The 24,291-nt window shown below is 41.8% G+C and overlaps 1 protein-coding gene across 2 annotated transcripts in view; it reads right to left on the bottom strand.

Moving 5' to 3' along the window:
* TPP2 (tripeptidyl peptidase 2) overlaps positions 1 to 24,291 on the bottom strand; it is a 2,672,548-nt gene that overhangs the window by 2,335,042 nt on the left and 313,215 nt on the right. For both annotated transcript variants that reach the window (XM_044071246.1, XM_044071247.1), the window contains exon 5: positions 22,756 to 22,880. In XM_044071246.1, coding sequence (XP_043927181.1) covers positions 22,756 to 22,880 — 125 coding nt within the window. The remainder of the gene's footprint in view (positions 1 to 22,755; positions 22,881 to 24,291) is intronic.

The following is a 24,291-nucleotide window of genomic DNA, read 5'->3' as shown; positions in this document are numbered from 1 at the left end:
ACCAGTAGGGTGATTTCAAAGTTCAACAATGGGCAGAGGTTAGGGAAGCTTCCTGGTGGTAAGGACACTAGGAGCAGGGGCGTGCAGCCGCCAAGGATGTAAGGGACTAAAGATCAATTATTATCCCAATCAGATTATTGGGTGGAGGTCTAAGAAGAAAGGTACCTTTCAAAAAAGCTTTTCAAACTGAATGAGGCTAAGAAAGTATGATTCTATACAATATGAAAATCTGAGATAGCTGCTAGCTGAACCTTGACAGCTAAATAGCTAGCTCTGTGTAAAATGGAAGCAAGACAATCTAAATATGTTGGTACAGGGGCTGAAAAGAGATCTAAATTTCTCTGTGAATCCCAAATGGAAAACCTTTTCCACTTACTTTTATAAACTTTCCCAGTGGACAGTTTCTGAGTAGTTGTAAGAATATGAACCACTTGGGAAGAAAATCATGGAAGTGGAGAAATTACGTGGTTAGCTTTAGAGCTCAATTGTCCAGATGAGGCATTCTGGATAGATGAGAAACGACACCTGGATTTAGATCCAACACCCAAGGAGGATGTAGCAGAGGAGGCCAGAGAAAGGGAAACCACACCTGTCGATGCCAGGAGAGAGTAATAAAGATGACCTTAGTATTCCACTGTAATGCTTTCTGTAGAAATTTTAGAATTGCTGGGAAGTCGAATAAGGGACCAAATGGCCAGTGGTGAATCAGAGCACTTCTTGGTGACTCACCATTCTGGGGAATCAACAGCAAAGAACTTGCTGCATTTGGAATTAGTGGGAGAAGCAAAAAAATCACAGCATGGTTGGCCCCATCAACAAAAGATTTGTCTTGCCACTGACGGGTTGAAAGACCACTCATGAGGTAGAAGAATAGATCTACTTAGTCTATCCATTAAAAAGTACAGTTTTGTACCTACCATAAATGTAGATGTCCGAACTGGATAGCATCTGCAGTCATAACAAGTGGGTTGTCCTGTCGTCAGGCAGCCCTGCAGTCGGCCGGATTCCAAAGTCCGGGTCCGGCTTCGGCTGATGTCGCACTCCACCCGATGTCATCTCTGTTGGTCTTCGGGTATAAAAGCATCAGCCGACGCCATTTTCCTCAGTGTTTCTTGCCCCAGATGCCAGTAGCCCTCTTGCAGGCTAAAATTTGGATAGATGCCAATGTTTCCAAATAGATAGAGGTAAACACAACAATAAGCATATATGTACATATATACAAACAAATACACCATAAAGACTCCCCAACAGCTAGCTATTAGGAGGGTAAACACCCTAGGAGTACCACAGAGGGAAGGAGGGAGGGTAATCCTGACTGCAGATGCTATCCAGTTCGGACATCTACATTTATGGTAGGTACAAAACTGTACTATGTCCTTCATGGATGCATCTGCAGTCATAACAAGTGGGTAGAATACCATAGCCAACTAGGTGAGGAGGATAAAAGTAGATTATGGTGTGTTTAGGATCCCTTGCAGTACAGCAGTGGCAAACCCTGCTCGGGATCTGGAATATAGAGGCAAATTATAATGCTTGGCAAATGTATGCACGGAGGTCCAAGTAGCCGCCTCAATAATGTCTTTGGTTGCCACTCCTCGTAAGAAGGCTGTGGTAGTGGCTGTTGCCCTTGTAGAATGAGGTCTTATGTTCTGTGGAATTGGTTTTCCATGGAAGGAGTAACAGTATCGTATGCAATTTCCTATCCATTTGGAGATTGTCTGTTTGGAAATAGCTTTTCTTTCCCTTCCTGTTGCATAGGCTACAAAAAGTTGGTCAGTCTTTCTGCTATTTTTGTTCTGTCCAAGTAGTAGCGTAGCTGTCTATGTACATCCAAGGTATGCAGTATTCTTTCCCTCTGTTTTGTGGGTTGGGAAAGAAGGTAGGTAGGTGGATTGCCTGGTTTAAAGACACTCTGGATACCACCTTGGGCATAAATGTAGGATTAGTCCTCATGGACACTATCTTGGTGGAAGATTAGGAAGGGTTGCACTGCCATTAAGGCCTGTAGTTCTGAAACCCTCCTTGCTGAAGTAATTGCCAGTAGGAAAGCAGTTTTCCATGACAGGTGTTGTAGGTCTGCTGTTGCTGCTGGTTCAAAGGGTGATAGTGTCAACTTTTCTAGCACAAAGTTTAAATCCCAAGCTGGTAATGGTGGTTTCCTTGGAGGTTTTACATTCTTGATTCCTCTGAGGAACTGCCTGAGCAAAGGGTGCGAAAAACAGGTGGATCAAAGCTGTATTCTGCTGAAATAGCTGATGCATGTATCTTGATGGAGGAGTAGGACAGGCCTGAATGAAGAAGTTCGGCCAGATACTCCAGAATGTTAGGCATATCTATGTTTGACACATCTTTTCCTGTTTCCGTACTCCAAATGACAAACCTTTTCCATTTTCCAGCATAGTTCCTTCTTGTTGAAGGTCTGCGTGCTTCAAGAATAATGTCTTTAACTCTTTGGGAAAGTTCTGGATTAGCTGCTGCTATGTGATGTTCCATGCAGTCAGTTGGAGCGTTTTAGGTTTGGATGTATGATGCTGTAGTTGTTCTGAGTTAACATCAAAGGCATCAGGGTATTGGCCACATATTGTTCGAGACATGCTCTTCAGTAGTGGGTACCAGTGTTGTCTTGGCCAGTTTGGAGCTATCAGGATTATCCTTGGACGTTCTTCCTTGATTTTTAGTAGTACCTTGTGTATCAAAGGAAGAGGTGGGAATGCATATGCTGTTAGGCCTTTCCAGTTGAAGGAGAGTGAGTCCACTTTCCATGCTAGTGGGTGGAATGTCCTTGTGCAGAATTTTTTGAGCTGGTGATTGAGAGGTGATGCGAATAGGTCTATCTGTGGCATTCCCCATTTCTTAGATGGTCTTGAAGATGTCCGGTGCAGCTTCCATTCGTGGGCATCCGAAGTGGTTCTGCTTAATATGTCTGCTAGGGTATTGTCTTTCCCGGTACAAATATTGCCTGTAACTGAATGTTGTAGCTGAGTGCCAGGGTCCACAGCTCCAAGGTCATTCTGCATAGGGGGTATGAATGAGTGCCTCCCTGTTTGTTGATGTACCACATGACTGTGGTGTTGTCTGTCCTTATCATCAACTGGCCCTCTTTGAGAAATGGTTTGAACTTTTGGATTGCCAGTTTTACTGCCAGCATTTCTTTTAGATTGATGTGCAGGTGAAGTTGATCCTGTGTCCACAATCCTTGCACGCATTTGTCCAGCATGTGGGCCCCCCATCCTAGGTCTGAAGCGTCTGTTGTGATGGTCTGGCTTGGTTGACATCTGCGAAAGGGTAGGCCTGGGTTTGACTGGCATGCCTGAGCCCACCATAGGAACTCCTGTTTTAAGCATGGAATTAGTGGGATTTCTGTTTCTAGACTGTGTCTGTGTTGGGACCATAAATTCTTTAGGTACCACTGTAGTTTCCTCATATGTAGTCTGGCAAATGGGACCAAGATTATGCATGATGCCATGAAGCCCAAGGCCTGCAGAACTTTTCTTGCTGTTAACTTGTTCAGTTTTGTTAGTGCCAAGAAGTAAAGAGGAAGTTCTTTTGTTTTTCTGTAGTCAGGAATGCCATTTGTTGTACTGTGTCCAATTCCGCCCAAGAATGTCCTTGTTTGGGATGGTATCAGCCTTGACTTTTGTAAATTGACTGTGTATCCCAGTCCTTGTAGCAAGTAAATGACCCTTTGTAAATCTGTTGTCAGCTTGCTTTTGTTGTCCCCTTGTAGCAGGCAGTCGTCCAGGTATGGGTAAATTTGGATTCCCTGTAGTCTGCAATGGGCGATTACTGATGCCAGGCATTTTGTGAATACTCTGGGCGCAGTAGATAAGCCAAAGGGCAATGCTGAGAATTGATAGTGCTCTGATCCTGCAAGAAATCGGAGGTATCTTCTGCAGATTGGTCGAATGGGGACGTGCAGGTATGCCTCCTTGAGATCTAGAGTTACCAGCCAAGACTCCTTGCCCAGCATGGGAAGAAGTTGCTGTAGGGTCAGCATTTTGAATTTTGGGACAATGATGTATGTATTTAAGGTGGACAGGTCGAGAATTGGTCTCCAACTTTTTTCCTTTCTTGGAACTAGGAATAGTCTGGAGTAGAACCCCTTTCCTTGTTCTGCTGTTGGCACTCTTTCCACAGCTCTCATGTTTGCTAACTCCATTATCTGGCGTAGAGCCTCTGTTATTTGATTTGGAGGTAGATTTGGCATTCCTCTTTTGACTGGTAAAGTGTGGAAGTGAAACCGGTAACCTTGATCTATGGTTTGTAAAATCCACTTGTCTTTTGTTATGTAGTGCCAGTTCTTTGAAAATAAGGTTAACTTTCCGCCTAGAGGAGCTGCTATTTGTTCCCTGGTAGGCGGATTTAGGATTAAGTCACTGTGGTTGTGTTGATGTAGTGGCAGTGGCTGTGTCTGTGCCTCTGTTGTTACCTTGCCACTGTCGTCCTCTGTAGGCACCTCCTCTGGATTGGTTTCTGCCTCTGGAGCGTCTATTCCTGCCCCTTTGAAATTTTGTGGAGTCAGGAAAGGACCAATTTTGGCAGGCCAGTTCCTGCTAAACCTTGGGGTTGAACCTGCAAGAAATCTTTAACAGTTTGAACAGATTTTGCCTTTTCTTCCATTTTCTTCATAACCTGCTGGGCAGGTGTACCAAACAAACTTGTCTTGTCCATAGGAGCATCTAGCAACTTAGCTTTAACATGATCCGGTAAAGCTTGTTCCTTTAGCCATGCATGCCTTCTTATCACTGTGCCTGTCATGGCTGATCTAAATGAAGCCTCCAGTGCATCATAGCCACATTTTAAGGAATGGTTGCTAACCTGTTGTATGTTATTTACCATCTCTATTACATATTTCTTATCAAGAGATTCATCAGTGGTTAGTTTTTAGTTAACTGATCAAGCATAAACTCTTGGTATTGTATCATGTGAAACTGACAGTTTAAAGCTCTAGCTGAGAGAGTAGCTGAAGTGTAGACCTTTTACCCCATCTGTCTAGTGACCTTGCTTCCCTTTCAGAAGGAATAGGGTTTTAGCTGTGGTCGGCTACTGCCTTGGGACCCTGGGATATAGTTTCTGGGTCTGCAAGTGGGGCCTTGTAAAGGTGGTGATGAGTATCTGGCACCCTGTAAAATCTGTCTGGTTTGGCAGGGGCTGGGGTAAAGAATCTGGAGCGGAGCAAACATCATTGAAAGCATCATCCACCACAGAGAGAACAGGAGGTATAGCTAAGGGCCTGTGCTGTGGGAGGTGCAGAAAGGTCCTAAGTCTTTTCTGGAGTCTGAAAAATCCTGTTGCTGCCATTGGAACTGTTCTCGCATGGCATGCAAGGTTTCCCCAAAGGAGAATTCTTCTGGTGGGGAAGCAGCTGGAATGGATTCTTCAGCATCAGAATCTTCAAAATTGGAGAAGGGAGCCTCAGGCTGGTCAGTTATGTCTGATTCATCAGCAGAATCATCAGAAGACACTGACTCAGGGGGCTCTGCCCTAGGTCTCTTCTCTGGGGGCTGAGAGGCCCTGTCTGGATGAGATTGAGATCCTCTAATTAAAGAAATTAAATCTTCTGCCAAAGAAAGCATTTGAGAACTAGAAGAGGGCCTGGATGTGGGGGGTTTAACAGGCACTGTTTTAGTAGTCTTGGCTGCTTTAGCCCTGGCGAAGGCCTTAATGGACATGGCAGCTGGAGGCCTAGCAGCACCACGTGCTGGGGTAGAGACATCCAAGGGGATGGTGTCTGATAAGTCAACCACCATAGTGGGTAAAATTTCTGAGGTCGATTCAAGAGTTGTAGCAGGGGCCTCAGTTGTAAGAATAGGTTCAGCTGTACTTTGAGCAGTTTTCTCGGTTTCGGCCGAAACCGAGACACTCGCAGTTTGCTTTACCGTGGTTTCGGCCGAAACCGTGGACCGCGAGTGTCGGTCTTTATCTTTGCGTTTTTTGGGGGTAGTCGGAGGATCCGACGGCATAATGTACGCAAAATTAGAACCGAAAAACTGTTCTGCAAACTCCGACCGACGCCTAAGCGTTCGTCGGTTGAAAGAGGCACAGGCGAACAGGCTGCTACGTCGTGGGCTGGGCCTAAACAAGGCAGACAGTAAGAGTGGAAATCTTTATGAGGTATTTGTTTCCCACAGGTTAAACAATTGTTAACTTTTCTGACATCGGCTGAGGCAAGAAAGAGTCCCCAACGGGTACTTAGCTTTAGAAGTCTTCGAAGTAGTATTCGGTAGAAGTAATCTCTGGATCCGACCGACCGGCACTTGCGAACAGCTTCTGCTTCGGGCGCCACGCGGCAAGAAAGACTGAGGAAAATGGCGTCGGCTGATGCTTTTATACCCGAAGACCAACAGAGATGACGTCGGGTGGAGTGCGACATCAGCCGAAGCCGGACCCGGACTTTGGAATCCGGCCGACTGCAGGGCTGCCTGACGACAGGACAACCCACTTGTTATGACTGCAGATGCATCCATGAAGGACATCGACCTCCACCCACATGTGCATTGTTATCAGAAAGCAGCTGGAAGATAGTGCCCACTGCCCAATTTTCATTGCTTCTCAAAATAAAGAGTAGAAGCATGTTACTGCTTGTTTACTGATATACCTGACTATGGACATAGTCAGGCTGAAGAGAAATCAACCCTAGAGGAAGTAAATCTGAAAGGCCTGCAACATTAGGATGACTGCCCTAATCTCTAAAACACAGATATGAAAACTGGCATCTGATGAGGACCACATGCCTTGGATCATCTTTCCCATGTAATGCCCCCCCCCCCCCCCCAATGGGAAATGTCATTGGTCACTGTAGCTTTGGAAAGAAAGGAACAAAGGGACAACCCTAAATAACTTCTGCAGACTTAATCCACTAAGCTACATGGTATCTGCAGATGTTTGTTACATGGTTTAGAAAGGTGATGGGCTGAAATCTGATGGACCACTGGACTGCTAGTGTCCACTGCAACATTCTCATCTATCTTACCCAAACAGACCAGATTAATTGAGGCTGCCATCAATCCTAAAAGTTGAAAACACAGTCTGGCAAGGTGATGTCTTGTAAGAAAGGAGTTGTAGAGCCTGATTTTTTTTAGACTGATTAAATTGTTCCCTGGCAGTTTTGCAACTTGAATGACTATGTCCAAGTGTGCTCTATGAACTCCAGAACCACTACTGGGGAAAACTGTGAATTGTCCCGGTTCACTGTAATTTCTACGTTAGAGCATTGCAGAAGCAAATAGCTTCTGGCCTGGAACAGCAGACACCTGGTAAGAGCAGTAAGAAAACAGTCATCCAGATAGGGGAACATTCGGAACCCTTGCAGTTGGAGATGAATAGCAAACACTGCCATGCATTTGATGAACACCCATGGGGGGTTGTGATGAGGCTAAAGGCCAGGGCTCTGAATTAAAAATGACTAGCCCCCAGCTGAAAGAAAAGAAAACCATTGGAGTGTCAACCCATTTTAATGTGGTATTGTGTGTTTTTAAAGTCTGCCGAGCAAATCCAGTCACCTTTCCTCAGAAGGGGGAGGATTGACTGTACCATCCAGACCGTTGTGTGCTTGACGTACTGATTCAAGCAACTGAGGTCCAAAACTGGCCTTAGGTCTCCATTGTTTTTGGCACCAAAAACATCTAGAACACATTCCAAACCCTTGGTGGTCTGGTGGAATCTCTTGGATTACCCACTTGTCTAGCAGCTTTCTTATTTCTAATGATGCTGCTTTTCTTTGAGAGGGTGGTACACTGAAGTTTATTTTGGAGTAGGGGTGCATAGAGAAAGGGAATGAATTAGCCCCTGGTAATTACTGTCTGCACCCAGACATCTTTGGTGATGGACATCCAGGCGTCTGGGTGCACAGACAAGTGACTCCAGACTGCAGCAGTTGGGCAACCATTCAGAAGTAATGAAAGGCCTCTCAGAGAAAGGACACCTGAAACCTTGCTTCTGTAAGCTTCCTCTACCATTAGGGTAACCTCTACCACAAAAATACTCCCCTGCCGGGGGTGAATCTCCAGAGAAATCCTGAGGAAAAACATCGGGTCCCCTGAAACCATAGCTTTTTACTACCCCTCCCCCTTTTGGTTTCTACAGAAGGTCCTCTGGGGGGTTGAAAACCCATTACTTTCACTCCTGGAGACTGCATCTTTGACCTTGGAGATGAACAAGGTCTATCCATGAAATGAGGTGTTGACAAGAGGTCTTAAAGTCCTTCATGAAATCACACAAATGTATCCAGGCATGCCTCCTTATGGTAATGCCTGTTCCTGATTCTCACAAAACGCCTTCTGTTGCAGTGGATATGGGTTGCATGGAGGCACTCAACAGGGACTGAATGGTGGCCAGCTGTAAATCCACTGTTTTTCCGTCTTCCACAGACATGGACCCAGAAAGAGACTTGGAAACCTCCTTTATCAAGTCTCTCTGAAACTTGGTCATGTTTGCCAAATCATTCAGTGATGTTCTTAACATAAAGGTAGATAAAGCATAAACTGTGTGTCCCAAACCTGTACAAAGTTCTGGACTCTCTGCTACGGGGGATGCATAGATGAGCTTGCTTCTAGGAGCACCTTCATATTGGCTGCTGCCACTACCATGGCATCCACTGCCAGGCCTTTGCTCCAGTGACAGCTGTCTTTAGGGACAACAAGATACTTGTCTAGTCTTCTGGTGATCATTTTGGTGATGTCCAGTTCCTTCCATGACTGATGAGAGATTAAATCCACCATCTCATCATTTAGGGGAACCACCCATGGAATAGCTGAGCTAGAAACAAAAGCCTCAAGGAACACATTCGTCCTGAAATGGGGCTTCAGAAGACCAACCTCCTTTCTTTCTGAGAAGCTTGAGGATCTCCCTGAATGAGATGTCCTGAAGGGTTGATCTGGGGGACCCCTCCCTTTCATCAAAATCCATGTCTTCTGTCAAAGACTCCTGGGGGGGGGAGTCAATGTATTTCCTCTTACACTTCTACTTCCGGGGAGACTCCACTGGATGGAAGTTCTAAAGAGGACTCTGAAGTCTGAAGGTGTCCTGAATAAGAACGATCTCAAGGTTAGTGTGAACTGGCTGACCCAATGGGCTAGATTGTGCAGGATCAGGATCCAAGGCTATCAGCTGCAGAGTGGGTGGAGCGCAATGTGGTAGAGATGTCCGTTCTCCAGCCTTTAAAAGAGTTCTCTCAACTGCCTCTAAGGCAGAAGACAAGGGGGAACCCAAGTCCACCTGGTCAGGAGCCGAAGCTGCCACACCATCATGATTAACAGCACCACCACAAATCTGCTTAGACACCAAAGATGGAGCCAAGCTAATCAACACCAAGGCTCCGAGGGGAAGGGATGGCTCCGACAGCTTTGGGGTTGAACTCTTGCCCCCATACTGGAAGTCGAAGCTTCGGCGCAGAGATCCATGCAGCTCTGTCAGAATTACAATGCTAAAGTTGAAGATGACCACAACTTCAGATCAGACATGGAGAACCCAGAAGAACTCGGATCCAGCATCCCCAAACTGAGAGGTTGGATCAGAATAGAGAAGCCATAAACAGCTGGGAGAACTCCCAACTAAATAAAAGAGTCCTGTGAACTTCATCATCATTCTGTCCATATCAGCTTCCGTCAAACTTCTGATAGACCTAATGCACCTTAATGAGAAAGATGTGGAAGGTGGCCTCAAAGTCCTCTGTAAAAGGTCTCTTCTGTAGAAAGTGTAAATCATAGCCTTGTTGAGACTTGATCCAGAGAAAACCTCGATTCTGGCAAGGGAGGAGTCTTTGACCATACCGGAATCAGATCCAGAGGACTGGTAGGATCTGAAGGCTGAGAAATGTTTGTAGTCACAGCCGAAGATAAAATTGAACAAGGAGAGTGGTCAGGGGATTAACTTCCTTGCCTCTCTGTACTTTTCTTTGGGCCTTCTGCTTGTCCCCATGTGTTTATTAAATAACTTTTCCCAGATGGGGAAGTTCCAGCTGCAGACTTTGAAGATTTAGAAGGTATGGGTCCCTTGAGAATAAGCTTATTAAGGCACTCAATCACAGCTTGGTGACCAAAGGCCATGCAAATTGAGCAATCCTCCTCCAGATGAGCTGGCACCAAGCAATACACATACTTTAGGTGTGAATCAGAATCTGGCAATTTGTGGCTACAAGTCACACATTTCTTAAAACCAGTAGGCTTGTCTGACATGCTCTATAAAAGAAAGAAAAGAAAAATCACAGGTAACATTAACAATAACAAGAATACACAGAATGTGGTGTATATATGAAAAGAAAGCAACGGAATCAAAAGCTACTAGATATTTCTAGTAAGAAAAAAAAATATGCAGAAGGCACAAAGGAGGCCCAGAGTAATTTCTTTTTTATGGTTTTATTTTTTCTTTATGGGAAGAGATGAAACTTGAGTGGAAAAAAGACCTATACTAATAAAAATAAAACAGTAAAGAAATACTAAATGCTTTACTACAGAAAATATTAAGAAGCAGCAGTAGCACTTAGCTGAATTTGTAGCCTGAGCCAACAAACCACATCTGTACTCTACAAGAGGCAAACAAGATTTCAGGTAATGTTAGGAACAGCGGGGGGGGGATTATGGAAAGGGGAGGAGTCTGAGCTACAGTTCCCAAGTCTGGAAAAAGCATTTGAGCCAACAAACCACATCTGTACTCTACAAGAGGCAAACAAGATTTCAGGTAATGTTAGGGATGGGGTTTGGGGGGAGATTATGGAAAGGGGAGGAGTCTGAGCTACAGATCCCAAGTCTGGAAAAAGCATTTGAAGTCAGATTAAAAACCCATCAGGAATGGATGGAAAAGACCACATCAGATCTAAAGCTATAGCTGCTGGATCAGGTTTGGAAAGGATATATAAAAACTTAAAATACTGAAGAGTTTTATAGATCCAATCTGCCTTTTTAGGGGTGTCTGGCTGAATATGAGGAAAACTGTAGGCATTAACGCACGTACCTTGTACAGCTGACAGAATTGGAGGAATAGGTGCAGACTCCGGAAATTTCTTTTGTTAACAGCTCATGTTATATTCTTAGGAACTGAGAACCGCAGTGTTCTCCCACTGAAAACACTGGCAAATTGTAGAAACATTTTTAAGAGAAAGATAAACCCACACAAGGACAATTAGAAACTGAGTGCTCCTCTAAACCTAAATAAGAAATCTGTGGGGGGAAAAAATGTATCTGTCCCTCCAATCTCTGTCCAGATTCAGAATCTTGAATCTCTTCAGGAAAGGAGGAATGCAACTTTCTTTTACTAGAAACTACTTTACATGAGGGATCAATAGCCTGAATTAATCCCTAAGCCAAACTCAGTAAACTACTCCTGCATAAGGAAATTTCATGAATAGATGCAAGTTTCATTTTCAGTTTAGTTTAGATTTCAGTTTCTTTTTGACAGGTAAAATGGGACTAACAGTGTTAATAGCAACAGCGGCTTCCTCAAGGATGGGCACATTTTGACAAAATAGAAGCCTTCCTTCTTCCCTCTAACAGGACCGACAACAGTGCCTCTCAATTGTCCACTGAGGGGACCCCTGCTGCAAAGGATGTGGCTAAACCCCAGCCCATTATGGGTGTAGGTGTTACACCAGAGGGATCCAGTGTAAAAGATGTGGTCTGAGATACAACTAATGGCTACAGCAGAGTTACCTACCTGTGGATGAACAGATTGCTGTGATAGCAAAAGCTGTTTGCTTAACTTTTCCTTTTTGTGTCTGGAAGGAGACTGAGATCGGCGGATTATTCCATAGTCAAGGCAAAAATAGTGCCTCTTTCCCTTTGTAAAGCAAGCAGCAAATGCTGGCAAAAACAAAAAGTCTTTAAAATGTCACTTTTTGCACAAACAAACCCAGTAAAAAAGCAACACTTCACCAGCCCCCATAAAGTAAAATAAACACACTTTTCTCCACAGAAAAAAAAAAATTTATTTACTTTAAACAACTTTTAAATGGACAAGAAAAAGAGCACTCCTGTTTAACAGAGTACAGTCTCATGACAGTCCATTAAAACAAAAACTCCTAGCTTTAAAACAACTGCTCTGAAAAGGAAAGTATCAATAATAAACAAAATTATTAAATGAAGTTTTTTCTCCAAATGGAACTTGTTTGTCCAGCAAAGGAACAGCACAAAATGACAGTCAATCCTTGAAATCCTCAAAGGAGTCTACCTTTGGTGGCAGTAAAGCTCTGAAAGGCTTGGCACCCAAACTTGTCTTTTAATCAAGCTCAGCTTAAGCTGCCTGATGGTTTGGACTCCTGGAGGGTGCCTTGAAGCTTAGGAAGCTGGCCAGCCCATATAGCTAAAGGTAATGCAGCAGTGATCAGTACGATGAGCATCAATGATTCCTTATCATCTCTGATGGGGTAGTACCTGTGGGACTTCCCAGATTGTTATGGTTGCTGTTTTGTTGGAAGCCTTTTCAGTTTTAACTTTGGACTATTGTGCAAAATTTCTGTTAAGATGAGGTGCTATGCATGCTATCCAGAGCATCTACCAAGAGAAGACTACAACAAGCATAATGACTCCATCAACATCTGGGACAAGATTACTAATTGTTGACATGAATGTGACCTGCTTTTCAGGAACCACCATGGGATTAATGCTATTGTTTTGTATCTGGTGAGAGAAACAGCAAAGGGACATTGATTCCAGGATGCACGAGACCACTACTAGCAGCAGCCAACAGTATTCAGCATTTTTTGCTAACCTACTCTTGTCTTATAGTATTGCTATACTAGCTGCCATCTAACTAGTCTTCAGTTTGTTGGCCTAAACACTTCATCCAAAAATGTTCATGGTCTACTATAGCAGTCTCTTCTCAAACCCGGAGTACTGCAAGTCCATAGGAAATACTATGCCAGCTGCTGCTGTTGGCTATTTTAAGCCTACTCAATTTCTCTCAAAAGTTAGAATCAAACCTTGCACCTTATGTCTAAAAGGAAAACCCCTTACTCATTATGCGACACCCCCCAACTATCATCAGCCCTAGTCCTCTACTCTCATGCAAAATGGCTCAGCAGTCTGATCTTACCCCACCTGTGGCCATACTGACTGCAATATATGTTCTAAGGCAGTGTAGCAACTGCCTTATGCCTACTGACTGTTCACTGCTTCAACCATTTGATAATACAACCTACAGCAGCTGTCAATATTCAAGCAACATTGAGACAAACCTCTCATCAACCTATTTATCCATAAATATCATACCTCTATAACACCACATCGAGCACAATATACCACTAGACCCATACAATATGCTGATGCTGTAAAGAAAAAGTTTCAAAGACTCCTAGAACACATTCAAAGATGAGAGACTCCACCACACAAGGCAATACCTACTACTCCTCCACTCTCGCATACTGCTGATCTACACAGCTTGGTCAAGAGAACCAGGAAAACAGGCCTAAGCCCATAAAGCCCATTAAATCTGCTTTCTCATGGGGAAATGATTTAGTCACAGGTGACTCCATAATTAGACTCCACAGTCACCAGACTGGAGAAGAACAGTGCGACTGATTGATTGCCTGGTTTTAAGAACCATGATGTCACAATGTCTTAGACATCCCTCAAACCAGATAAATATGACTATGACCTAGTGGTGGCCCATGTGGAAGTGAATGACCGGCGGTCCTCTACACACAGGGATATGCAAAAATATATGATGGAACTCATTTTGCATATGTAAGTAGCAAAAAAGACACTGGTCTTGAGGAGTATCTTGCCTTCAACAAAGAATGATACCATATACCCAACAAAATCATTCAGTTTAACAACTTGCTAAGTAGATTATGTCATTCCAAAGGAACCGAATACATGCCAGCCTGGCATGTGATGATAGATAAAACTTCCTGTTTTGCCAGGAATTGATTTCACATCATACCAGGGCTTCCATACAGTAGAAGCCTTTGTCTAAAACAAAAAGTGCAGCATGGGAACAGCAAAGTCCTGCTACTGATAATTCCTATATAGCAAATAGACTGAAATTCAGTCTTCATTTTAGTAGCATTCCTAAATCCAAAGAGTCTTAACAGAAAGGTGCCAGAACTCGAGGCCCTCTAACATGAACATATTCACAGCTGCGTAGTAACTCAGACATGGTTTCAGTAAGGTGACAGCATTTCATGTATACCAGGGCTTACAGCCTGTCACGCTTTTAGTCTCTTAACAAATGGTGGACAAGTACAAATATTTGTCAGAAACACCATCACCTCACATCAGATAACCCATTCACCTAATCCAGAGTTCCTAGAGATGGAAATCAGCCTTAATAAACATAGCTACTACTTCACTGTTAGCTACAGATCCCAATCAGTGATCCCCTAAGGACATGGAAATAATCTTATGACCATTGAGAGGTTAAAGCATCAAACTGAATACCTTCTTGCTGGGAGGCTTCAATTGACCAAGCTTTAACTGGCACATGTACACATCCAAAAATGGATATGCCAGTGTTTCCCAGACTTTTTTAATACCAAGGTGCTGGAGTAAATAGTAACACTCCACTAAAGAAGATCTACAAACAACTCACAACAATCTCCCACAAATGGACTCAGTTGAGAGGGGTGCGACATTCTCCTCTGACTTTTATCAGTACCTGAAGAGTTGCATAGAAAAGCCAGCATCTGCCCACCCTGAATAGAACAGTAGATTCAGGAGTATACTACCTCTGATCAAACTTCCATATTAGCAAACTGTAAAAAAGAAAAATGATGAAAAGTTGTAAGAAATCCTCCTCTTTAAAACCACACTGAAACATGCCAGCAAGGAACTTGAGCAGTTTTAGAAAATGTAAATGAAATATAAGCTTAATGTCACCCCTCAGATATCAAGGGAATCTACAACTCTTTCCTTATCTATATCAGGAAAGCAATGAATGATGCCCAACAATGCACAGAGCTCATCCACAATGCTATCAGACATTCTAATCCCAATGATGCAGCTGCTATATTAGCAAATCAGCTTAGTGCTAACTTTACCCTAACCTTTCTACCCATATACCACTGGGCCCAGTATATCTTAAAATTTAGTTTATCCTAAAATCACCTTGGAAGACGTTTTAGAATCCCTGTCAAATGTGACATATAATATTTCTATTGGACCTGGCAGCATACCAGTCTGCATTCTTGTCAAAACTATTTTTATTTTTTTATCTCAGTTTGGATTAGTCAAGGACAGGTCATGTTTACTCAACCTGATTTTAGAAAAGGTTACTAAAGCAATGGATGAAGGCAAAGCATTACACATCACATACCTTGATCTGGCTAAACAAACTGGGAATAAACCCCTATATCACCTCCTGGACTACCAACTGGTACACAGATAGGATGCAAATAGAGAAACCTCCACAAAGAGACCAGACACTTGTGGAGTCCCCCAGACTTCTGTGCAAAGACCTTTCCTGTTTAGTATCTACTTTTCTGAAGTAAAAGCCAATACAAAGGAGCTCTAGCAGACTACGTTTGCAGATGACTGCAAGCTAGGAACAGTCACTGAATCCCCAAATGGCTTAGTCAACCTACAGGAAGGTTTGTCTCAAATAAATAACTGGTGCCCAAACCATGGTCTGAAACTACATATCAAAAATGCATTATTGTATCCTTTGGGAACTTATCTACCAAGGGAATTACCACAGTGACAACATGCCCCTAAGAGCTGACTGAGGTTTTTAGGAATTAGGAACTTATGTGGGCAGTTACCTATTTTTTGACCAACATGTGTCTATTGTTGTGAAAAAGTCCTTCTATATTGCTCAGTTTATAAACAATGGGATTGTGTTTAAATCTACAGATGTAATTACCCCCTTTACTCAACCCTCATTAAACCAATCACTGAATATAGTGCCATCTTTGGCAACAATCTTTGCAGACACATGCAACAACTGGAACACCCACAGAGATATCTTACTAAAAAGATACAAGGCCCAAGCAACATGTTATACATGGACCACCTCAAAGTCCAGTCACTATACTTGGTAATCTACAGACTGCTGAAAGGCGACCTGCATCTGATGTACAAAGCACCCTCCGACCCATTACTGATGAATTTACTGCACATCAGCAAGTCAAATGGCATCAGAAATACTCACTCAATCTGGGGATCTATAACTCTTCTCCAACATCAAAAGAATGTTTGGAGGGAAAGGTATATTTAACAGAGGATACCAATGCTGTGGAACAGACTTCCCATCCACACAAAACAAAGTTCAACCCTGTCCATTTTCAAGTGCAACTTAGATTAATGGATGGGAAACAGAAAATATGCCCCAGAGCTGACCTCTGTACTAGAAAGGATAGCTTGCAGCTCCTAAATGTTTTATCCCATGCAGTGGTCCCCTCAAATCACTTATGGCATGATCCCAGTAATTAATCAAAGAAAAAACTGTAGAAGCCCAGGCACAAATGACACACACAGAACCAAAAACAAAATGCCTTGGCAAGCCAGCAACCCAAAAAAAACAACAAAAGCACTTCATGCAAGTTCCAAAAATTTACTGATAGAGTGCTTTCATCTCTCATGTCAGTTTGGCAGTTGTGGTTGAATGCTTGTGCACCTCATGGTTTGAATGACCACATACCATTAGTCTGTCCTTAAGCTAAGAGCACTGAAATATTAAAGGTCTCTAATTAAGTAATATATTAAAGGCCTCTATCAAATTTTTCTAACAATAATATGCACGTGATTTTATTTCAACAAATTTGCGATTTTTATATTTGTAATTTTAAATGTAAGTATTTACTATTTTTACTGGAGTGACATTTAAATATTCAAATACTTAATTGCTTATTTAATTGTTCACCCAATCATTTTGATTGCTGGTTATTTAATTTGTTTGCTCTGATATGGTTTTTATTCTGAAGAAGTGTCCGCATGATCCCATTCATTCTCTAACCACTAACTCAACCCTCTCCAAGTCCAATACTACTCAACACCCAACTTTCTCTATCAAACCTATTCGTATTACTACCATAAAAAAACTTCTACAAGAACTGAAATCATGCTCAAATGCCCCAGATGAGCTTCCATCTAACTTCCTCAAGCTAGCTGCCGATGGCATAGCTTTTCCCATTTCCATAGTAATAAACCGTTCCCTCCAAGAATCTTATGTACCCCTCCTCGGGAAAAAATCCTTCATTATTCCCCTCCACAAAGGAGGCAACAAAACTGATATCTCTAATTTCCATCCTACAGCCATCCTCTCTCCCATTTCTAAAATTCTTGAAAAATGTATCCACCTACAGCTCCTACCCTACCTTTTTGACAATCAACTGCTGACTCCCACACAACATGGTTTTAGACTCAGACACAGAACCACCACTGCCCTCCTCTCCTTTCTTGAAACCATTAACCACGCTCACAACTCTGGCAATACTGTATCTACCATTCTCCTAGATTTATCCAAAGCCTGTGATACTGTTTCACATAACCTTCTCCTGTCCAAGCTCTCTCATCTCAGTCTTTCCTCCTCCTTCCATCAACTCGTTTTCCAGTTAACTTTCTTAACAGACAGCAAGCTGTCAAATAGAAAAATTGCATCTCTTCCTTCCTTCATACTCTCATAGGTTTCCCACAAAGCTCTATACCAGGCCTTTTATTGTTCAACATCTTCATCAATGACTTTCAATCACTGTATTCCAAATGCTAAACTGGTCTAATACGCCAAAGACTCTACCATTATCTGCTCTGCCAAATCCCTCCCCAAACTCATGAAACTAACTCAAGATGCCTTCTCTTGCACCGAGCCTTGGATGCTGAACAAGCACCTTGCTCTCAGCCCTTCAAAATCCAAATTCACGATGTTTACCCCCTTCTAAATTCACCAAAATAGATGAGAACTATTTCTCTATAACTAGCCAAAACTTGACCCCAGTTGAAATAGTTCCCCACACTAAGCTTCTAGGTGTCTTTCTTGATGATCAACTAAAGATAGATATCCACCTACAAACTAATATTAGGAAAAAGCATCTAAAACTGGGTGTGTTATATCACCACAGTCATTATCTTACTACCTCAACCAAACACATCCTCTCTCTACTACCTGTCTTATTCCCTCCCTCTTGTATGGAGCCCCTCTCTTTACCAATCTTCAATCCTCTTTTGTCTAAGCTAGCTTCCTGCTACAATAAAATCTCTCAGGTTTGTTACTGGATCCAAATCCTCCTCCCACCATTGCAATGCTCTCCACATCCTGAATTGGTTGGAACTTCCTAACTATCTACCATATATTCAACTCTCTACTGCCCATCTTCAAACCTTCAAACTGTCCCCTCTACTCGTCACTCATTAGACCCATTATAGAGTATAATGCCCCTTTTGGAATGTACCTCACAAGACATCTGCAGCAGCTGGAAAGGTCACAGAAGTACCTAACAAAGAGGATTACTGACCTCAAACAAATGCCCTACACTGACCGCCTCAAAAAACTCCAGCTTTACTCCATAGCATATCGCCTACTCCGAGGTGATTTCTGCCTAACATATAAAGCTATGTCAAATCCAGAGCTGTTGGACATGCTACACCTAAAGAAATCCCAATCCCTCCAAGCTACATGCTTTAGGGACCTAAACCTTGTCACCACAATAAACAGAACACACTGGAGGGATAGATTCCTGTCCCAGAGACTTCCTATACTCTGGAACAAGCTACCCATCTATGTCAAGCAAAGTTCTTCATTAGAAAAATCTTGATGAGTGGATGGGAAATAAGAAATACACCCTGGGGATCACTTCTTTGTCTCTGCTGGACAGTGGCACAGGAAAATAACTTTCTTGGGTGGCGTAAGATATGGTACCTTGCTGGCAAGGCTTACGTAGACCCTTGGGCCGATAGCCTATTACCTACCTATGAACCTATTATCTTTCTCCCTAGCACAACTATGGAATTCCCTTCCTCCTCACATTCAAACCACTACAAATCATTCCTCCTTTAAGAACTTGCTCCATTCCCATCTTTCTTCTTGCTGGGAATGTTCCTGTTCTCATCCCACCCGACTCCCTTCACTGCACCCCTACTCTCCTTCATCCTTCTTGTCATCCTAGCACTTGTCTCCACTATTTCTATCCACCTTTTTCTCTTTTGCTACTTCACTTACTTAAGAACATGCAAGGCTTACCCTCCTAAGTGCTTTGTTCTTAATATTTCCCAAATATGCTTTATTAAAGTACACTCCTCAAATACTCTTTACTACTCATGTACTGTTATTTTTTATGTCCTTAACATACTCTGTTATGCCACATCCCATGAAGGTTTTCCTTACCATTTTGTTTTTGTCTTGTTTTTATTTTAAACTATGTATAAGTTACAAACTGTTGATTTTTATTTGTCAGCTATGTATAAATTGCAAACTGCTGATTTTTTTTATTGTAAAACTGTAGGAGTTTTTCTCCTGGGCCTCCATTGAAAATGGACTCATTTTTGGCCTAATTGACTTTCCTGGTAAACAAACTGCAAAATAAAAATAAAAATTAGAGGGAATATATAACTATAGACCACAGGATGGGCAAGGCCAATCTATAACTAAATGGGATGTTATTTCCAGCCAAAAGGGAAGTTAGGTAGGTTCAAAATGGCCCACAAGGGCAACTAGCCTCATACTTATGGATAATACTATCACAGGCCTCTTCTTAAAATGTTAACTTCAGTATTTTCTTCCCTTGTCCTTCATTCCAATCAGTTGCTAGTCCATCTGCTCAATTTGTTTTACAGTCTCTGCTGCCATAGCCCATCTCTCATGCTTGCTGTTCAGGCTCCATGGCTACCAGCTGGCAAAGCGAAGAATCCACTTCTTTCACTGCAGCCTCATCCTGATGCTTCAAGTATACTAGAAACAATCCAGTCAGGTTCCACAATTTAACTTGCACATCTATCAAACTTACATTTTTAGCATGTATTATTGGCACTTTTTGAGGTTCTCAACTCAGAGTTGCAAAGCATTTTGGTCACTTAATTCTAGCTGCAGAGTAACTTCTTAAAATACTCAAAGTCCACCACACGCACACACACTTTCTTGTATAATCACTCCAGAAATGCTGTTAAAAACAGAGTGACAAAAATGATAAAAATATAAGCACATTATCAGAATGATTGTGTGTAAAATCTGTAGCCTACAATGAACTGTACTGCAAAATTCTACTGTACAAGGTCTTTTATTTTTGCTTCTGAAAAAGGGAAATGTAAGATGCAGGTCTTCCTTCTTTCTCTAAATGATTGGTCTCACTAGTATGTTAAGTCATGTAGTGTGATTTTTCTGTGTACTATACAGCTTTAAAAATCACAAGCTTTTTCGGGGAGATTCAGAAATCTGTGCAAAGGGGTAAATCAGGCCTGAACAATGCTCCAAAATAGGGACAATTGAGAGGTCTAGTACTGACATTCTAGGCAGAACTTCTTTGATAGTGCTGCATCCTCTTCACTGAATTCATGTAGTACTTAATGGCTTGAGAATCGAAAGAATGTGTGTTAAGACAGCTTTCAAAATCATGTAATAGGCTCAGTCAGTTATTCTGAGTACAATGTTTAAAATAAGATATATGCAATTAATGCACAAACTAGAAAGTTAATTCCATATTTAAAATCCTTGTGATGGCCAACATTAGATTATCTAAAAGTACGCAAAATTAAACCAACCAAAGTGTTAGCTTGGATTATGATTAGAAACAAACATAACCCTTGTCAAAAGTATATGCTGTCTGGTATGTCTGTCTTCTATCACAAAGGATAACATATTTTTACCAGTTGATACTGTTTCAGTAAAAAAAAAAAATAATAATACAGGCTTAATACAAAACACAGTGTATGCTTTTAAAGTCATACATTTGTGATGATAGGAGGTACTGCCAGTAATGCCAGGAAAAGTGGGGGCAGTTGATGTGTAACATATGCCAGCACAGCTAGCTGGAATTTAGTACAGAATTATATGCTGTCTGTATATCAAACTGATTTATACAGATGCTTGGGTTTAAAAATGTATTTGCAAAGTTGCTTGTGTTAAAATGTATCAACAGTGTTCCCTGCTGGAAAGAAAAGAAATGTACCTGTATTATTGTAACTGAATTAAATGTGCATGTTTTAACAAAAGATACTGGTAGAAAAGAGGTTAATCACAATCCAATTGCAGCAAACTTTGAAAAATAGCTGAAATTAAATTAGGCCCAAAAGACTGTATCTTACAGATCTGGTTGCAGCCAAAGACAAAATGTCTGGAAAACCAAGCATTAGGAAGCATTTTTATTGTCTCTTGCAGGCAGCTAATTGCTACTCTGGAAGGACAGACTGTTGAAATTGTTTTACGACTTACAACAGCTGCATAAGATCTGAGCAAAGCTTTGTGTGTGTGTATGATAACACATATGTGCTAAATCCTGTTAGCTTCTAGCAATGGGGGCTGCATGAGAACCAGACGTCAAATGATCAGATACATGCGATGTCATTCTGTACAGAAATAATGTTTTAATATTAGAAGAGACTGAAGTCTCAAGAAGCAGTCTGTACTTAGACCCTGAAAAAGGAGGAAGACCACTCACCTACTTCATTTTTTCTTGCGCTAGTAAGTGTCCAGGGATAGTAATTCTTTAAATCAATTATGAAAATATAGTGAGAGTATTGTTTTTCTGTAACTGTGTGAATCTCTCCAGCTGTGTTATTTTTAATATTTCCTGTGAATGAAACTCTGGTGTTCCCTGTAAATAGATAGTATTTTCATGTTTTATTATTATTTATTATCAATTATACTTAAACTTCTCACTGTAGCTGGTCCTTTTAGAAAAACAGTTAGGTTTTGACAGAATTTGTATACATTTATTTGGTGATAACTCTGCTCATGCCTGAAAGCCTTGCTGTTTGTTCAACATTACTATTTGTATTAAGATGAACTTCAGTCAGTACAACCGGTACTCTTGCAAGAGCCTTAGGTAGCTGGCTTTGTAGTGTCTAGTGGCAGTAATGACTACCTTATAATCTGGACAGAAGGGGGCATAGCTAGTAAATCTATACCAGCCTTTTCCAGGTGTGTGTGTGTGTGTGTGTGTGTGTGTGTGTGTGTGTGTGTGTGTGTGTATATATGTGAGTGTGTGTGTGTGTATATATGTGAGTGTGTGTGTGTGTGTGTGTGTGTGTGTGTGTGTGTGTGTGTGTATATATATATGTGTGTGTGTGTGTGTGTGTGTGTGTGTGTGTGTGTATATGTGAGTGTGTATATATATATGTGTCTGTGTGTGTGTGTGTGTGTGTATATATATATGTGTGTGTGTGTGTGTATATATGTGTGTGTGTGTGTGTATATATGTGTGTGTGTGTGTGTATATATGTGTGTGTGTGTGTGTGTGTGTGTGTGTGCGCGTGTCAGCTACTTGAAGCAGGGACATGAAGCACTGATTTGACAGACAGGCTGCTGGAGGATGTGACTTGGACAGTCGGCTAATGACTTAACTCTACAGCTGTGCCAGTGGGCAGCCTTACTGGGGACCTTGGGAGAAACACAGATAGAAACCCAGACACAGGGCTGAGTGTGTTCCTTGTATGCTCTTAAGGGAAACTATGCTTGCTGTAGAGAGGTCTGCATCTGGAAATACTGAGTGTGACCATTTGTATTCCAAGTGAACATCCCTCTCCAGCATCAGTGGTGAGGATTCAAGATCCTTGATGACAGGCCCAGAGTGGTAACATCACAGAGACAATAACATTTTTTTTTACATTATCAGGTAACTATTATCATTTGTAGTTTAACATCTTGAACAACATCTTGCAAAGTATTATTAAAGCATACCTCCATGTCTCACCATCATGCCATACCAGGCAATCATAAACTGGACCAGGGTCACTGTACTTTTTCTCTAAAGCAGCTAGTAGATCTACTTGAGTCTGATACTCTTCTTTGAGAAGTTTATCTGCCTTCAGAAAAGAACAGGCATAGTTCATACACATACTTATCTACACAAACATTTAACATTTTAGCAGAGATTTTAAACATCAAAAAATAAAGATTACTGTGCAACTACAGAATCAACATGAAGCAAATAAAGAATGAAAAATCTAAAACATTCAGGCAAAATCTAATCTTAACATGGCAAATGTAACAGGATGTCATTCTTTTATGCAATACATTCCAGAAGCACTTTGAATTACCACTTTATAGCACACTAAATCTTCAAGACAATCTTGGTAAAGCCATAACTTAGCCTCCAGAATATCCTACCCTGTATTTTAGCTGACGTATCCTACAAAACAAGCACCCATGCATGCCTAATCCTTCCTTATATACACTTCTAAACAGACAAGAAGCTAAATAAGTCTCAGCTTGGGTTTACTATTTCTATTACTAACAGCATGTCTTTCCCAACAAGCAAAGGCACTACATAAAAAGAGAAGGCACAACAACCCTAGTGGCATAAAGGATAAAGCCGCGATTATGATCCAGTTGACCAGACTAAGCAGAAACTCAAGCAACTGCTGGAGCTGGTGCTGGAGGATGAACAGCATAGCCTTCCTGCCTTTTCCAGGGGTGAGGGTGTAGGAATGTGCAAGAGCACACACCCAAAGCAGAGACATTGGTAGCAATAGTGCTTCTATGCCAAATCTCAGTGCAGTAATGTAGTGGGATTGGTATTTCAGGGACACATCACTGTGTATGTAGGGACATTTCCTTCATAACATCATTGCATGTCCTCACCAATGATGTTTGCCAACACATCACTAGGAGTTAGAGCTAAGAAGAAAGCCTACAATGACTTCCAGTATGACTGCACCTTGACTAGCCCAGTCTACTTGGGGTGAGTGGTAGACCATACCTATTAGATCCAATATATGAAGAACTTGAAGACCACTATGTGTTGGGCTTTCATAAAAGGGAGATGTTCTTTGTCTGGGTTACACTGGTAGGCCATGATAATGTATGGAAACACCAGGTAGCTGGACTTGGAAGAAGGTTTATGTCAGTGGCAGCAGTGTGAACAAAATATAAAAAGAGGTTACATAAAGTCAAGTCTCAATGGCACCAACAAAGACCAAAAATCCCAACCCAGCCATATAGACTTCTGTATGTCACGGATGGTAGTACCTTAAAGCCTGCAAAGAAGGGCTCTGTCTGAATAGATGTTTTACATTACTTCCCATCCCTTACCAAGAAATAAAACTGTACATTGCTCAATATGTGCTCCATAGCAAAAGACTACATCCAAGTATAAATTAGTGCTTGAGACTACTGACCAGATGAAAAGTAGAGTTGTTAATTTAAAATTTACCATAACAGTAGATGATCTAATACAGCACTGTCACGGTAGCCTAAGCTATAAGGGTTATCCTA

This window comes from Protopterus annectens, chromosome 5.part0 (genome assembly GCF_019279795.1).
Source record: "Protopterus annectens isolate FY-2018-M chromosome 5.part0, PAN1.0, whole genome shotgun sequence".
NCBI lineage: Eukaryota > Metazoa > Chordata > Ceratodontiformes > Protopteridae > Protopterus > Protopterus annectens.
The sequence above is the reverse complement of the archived record's forward strand: the minus strand, read 5'-3'. Positions and strand labels throughout refer to the sequence as shown.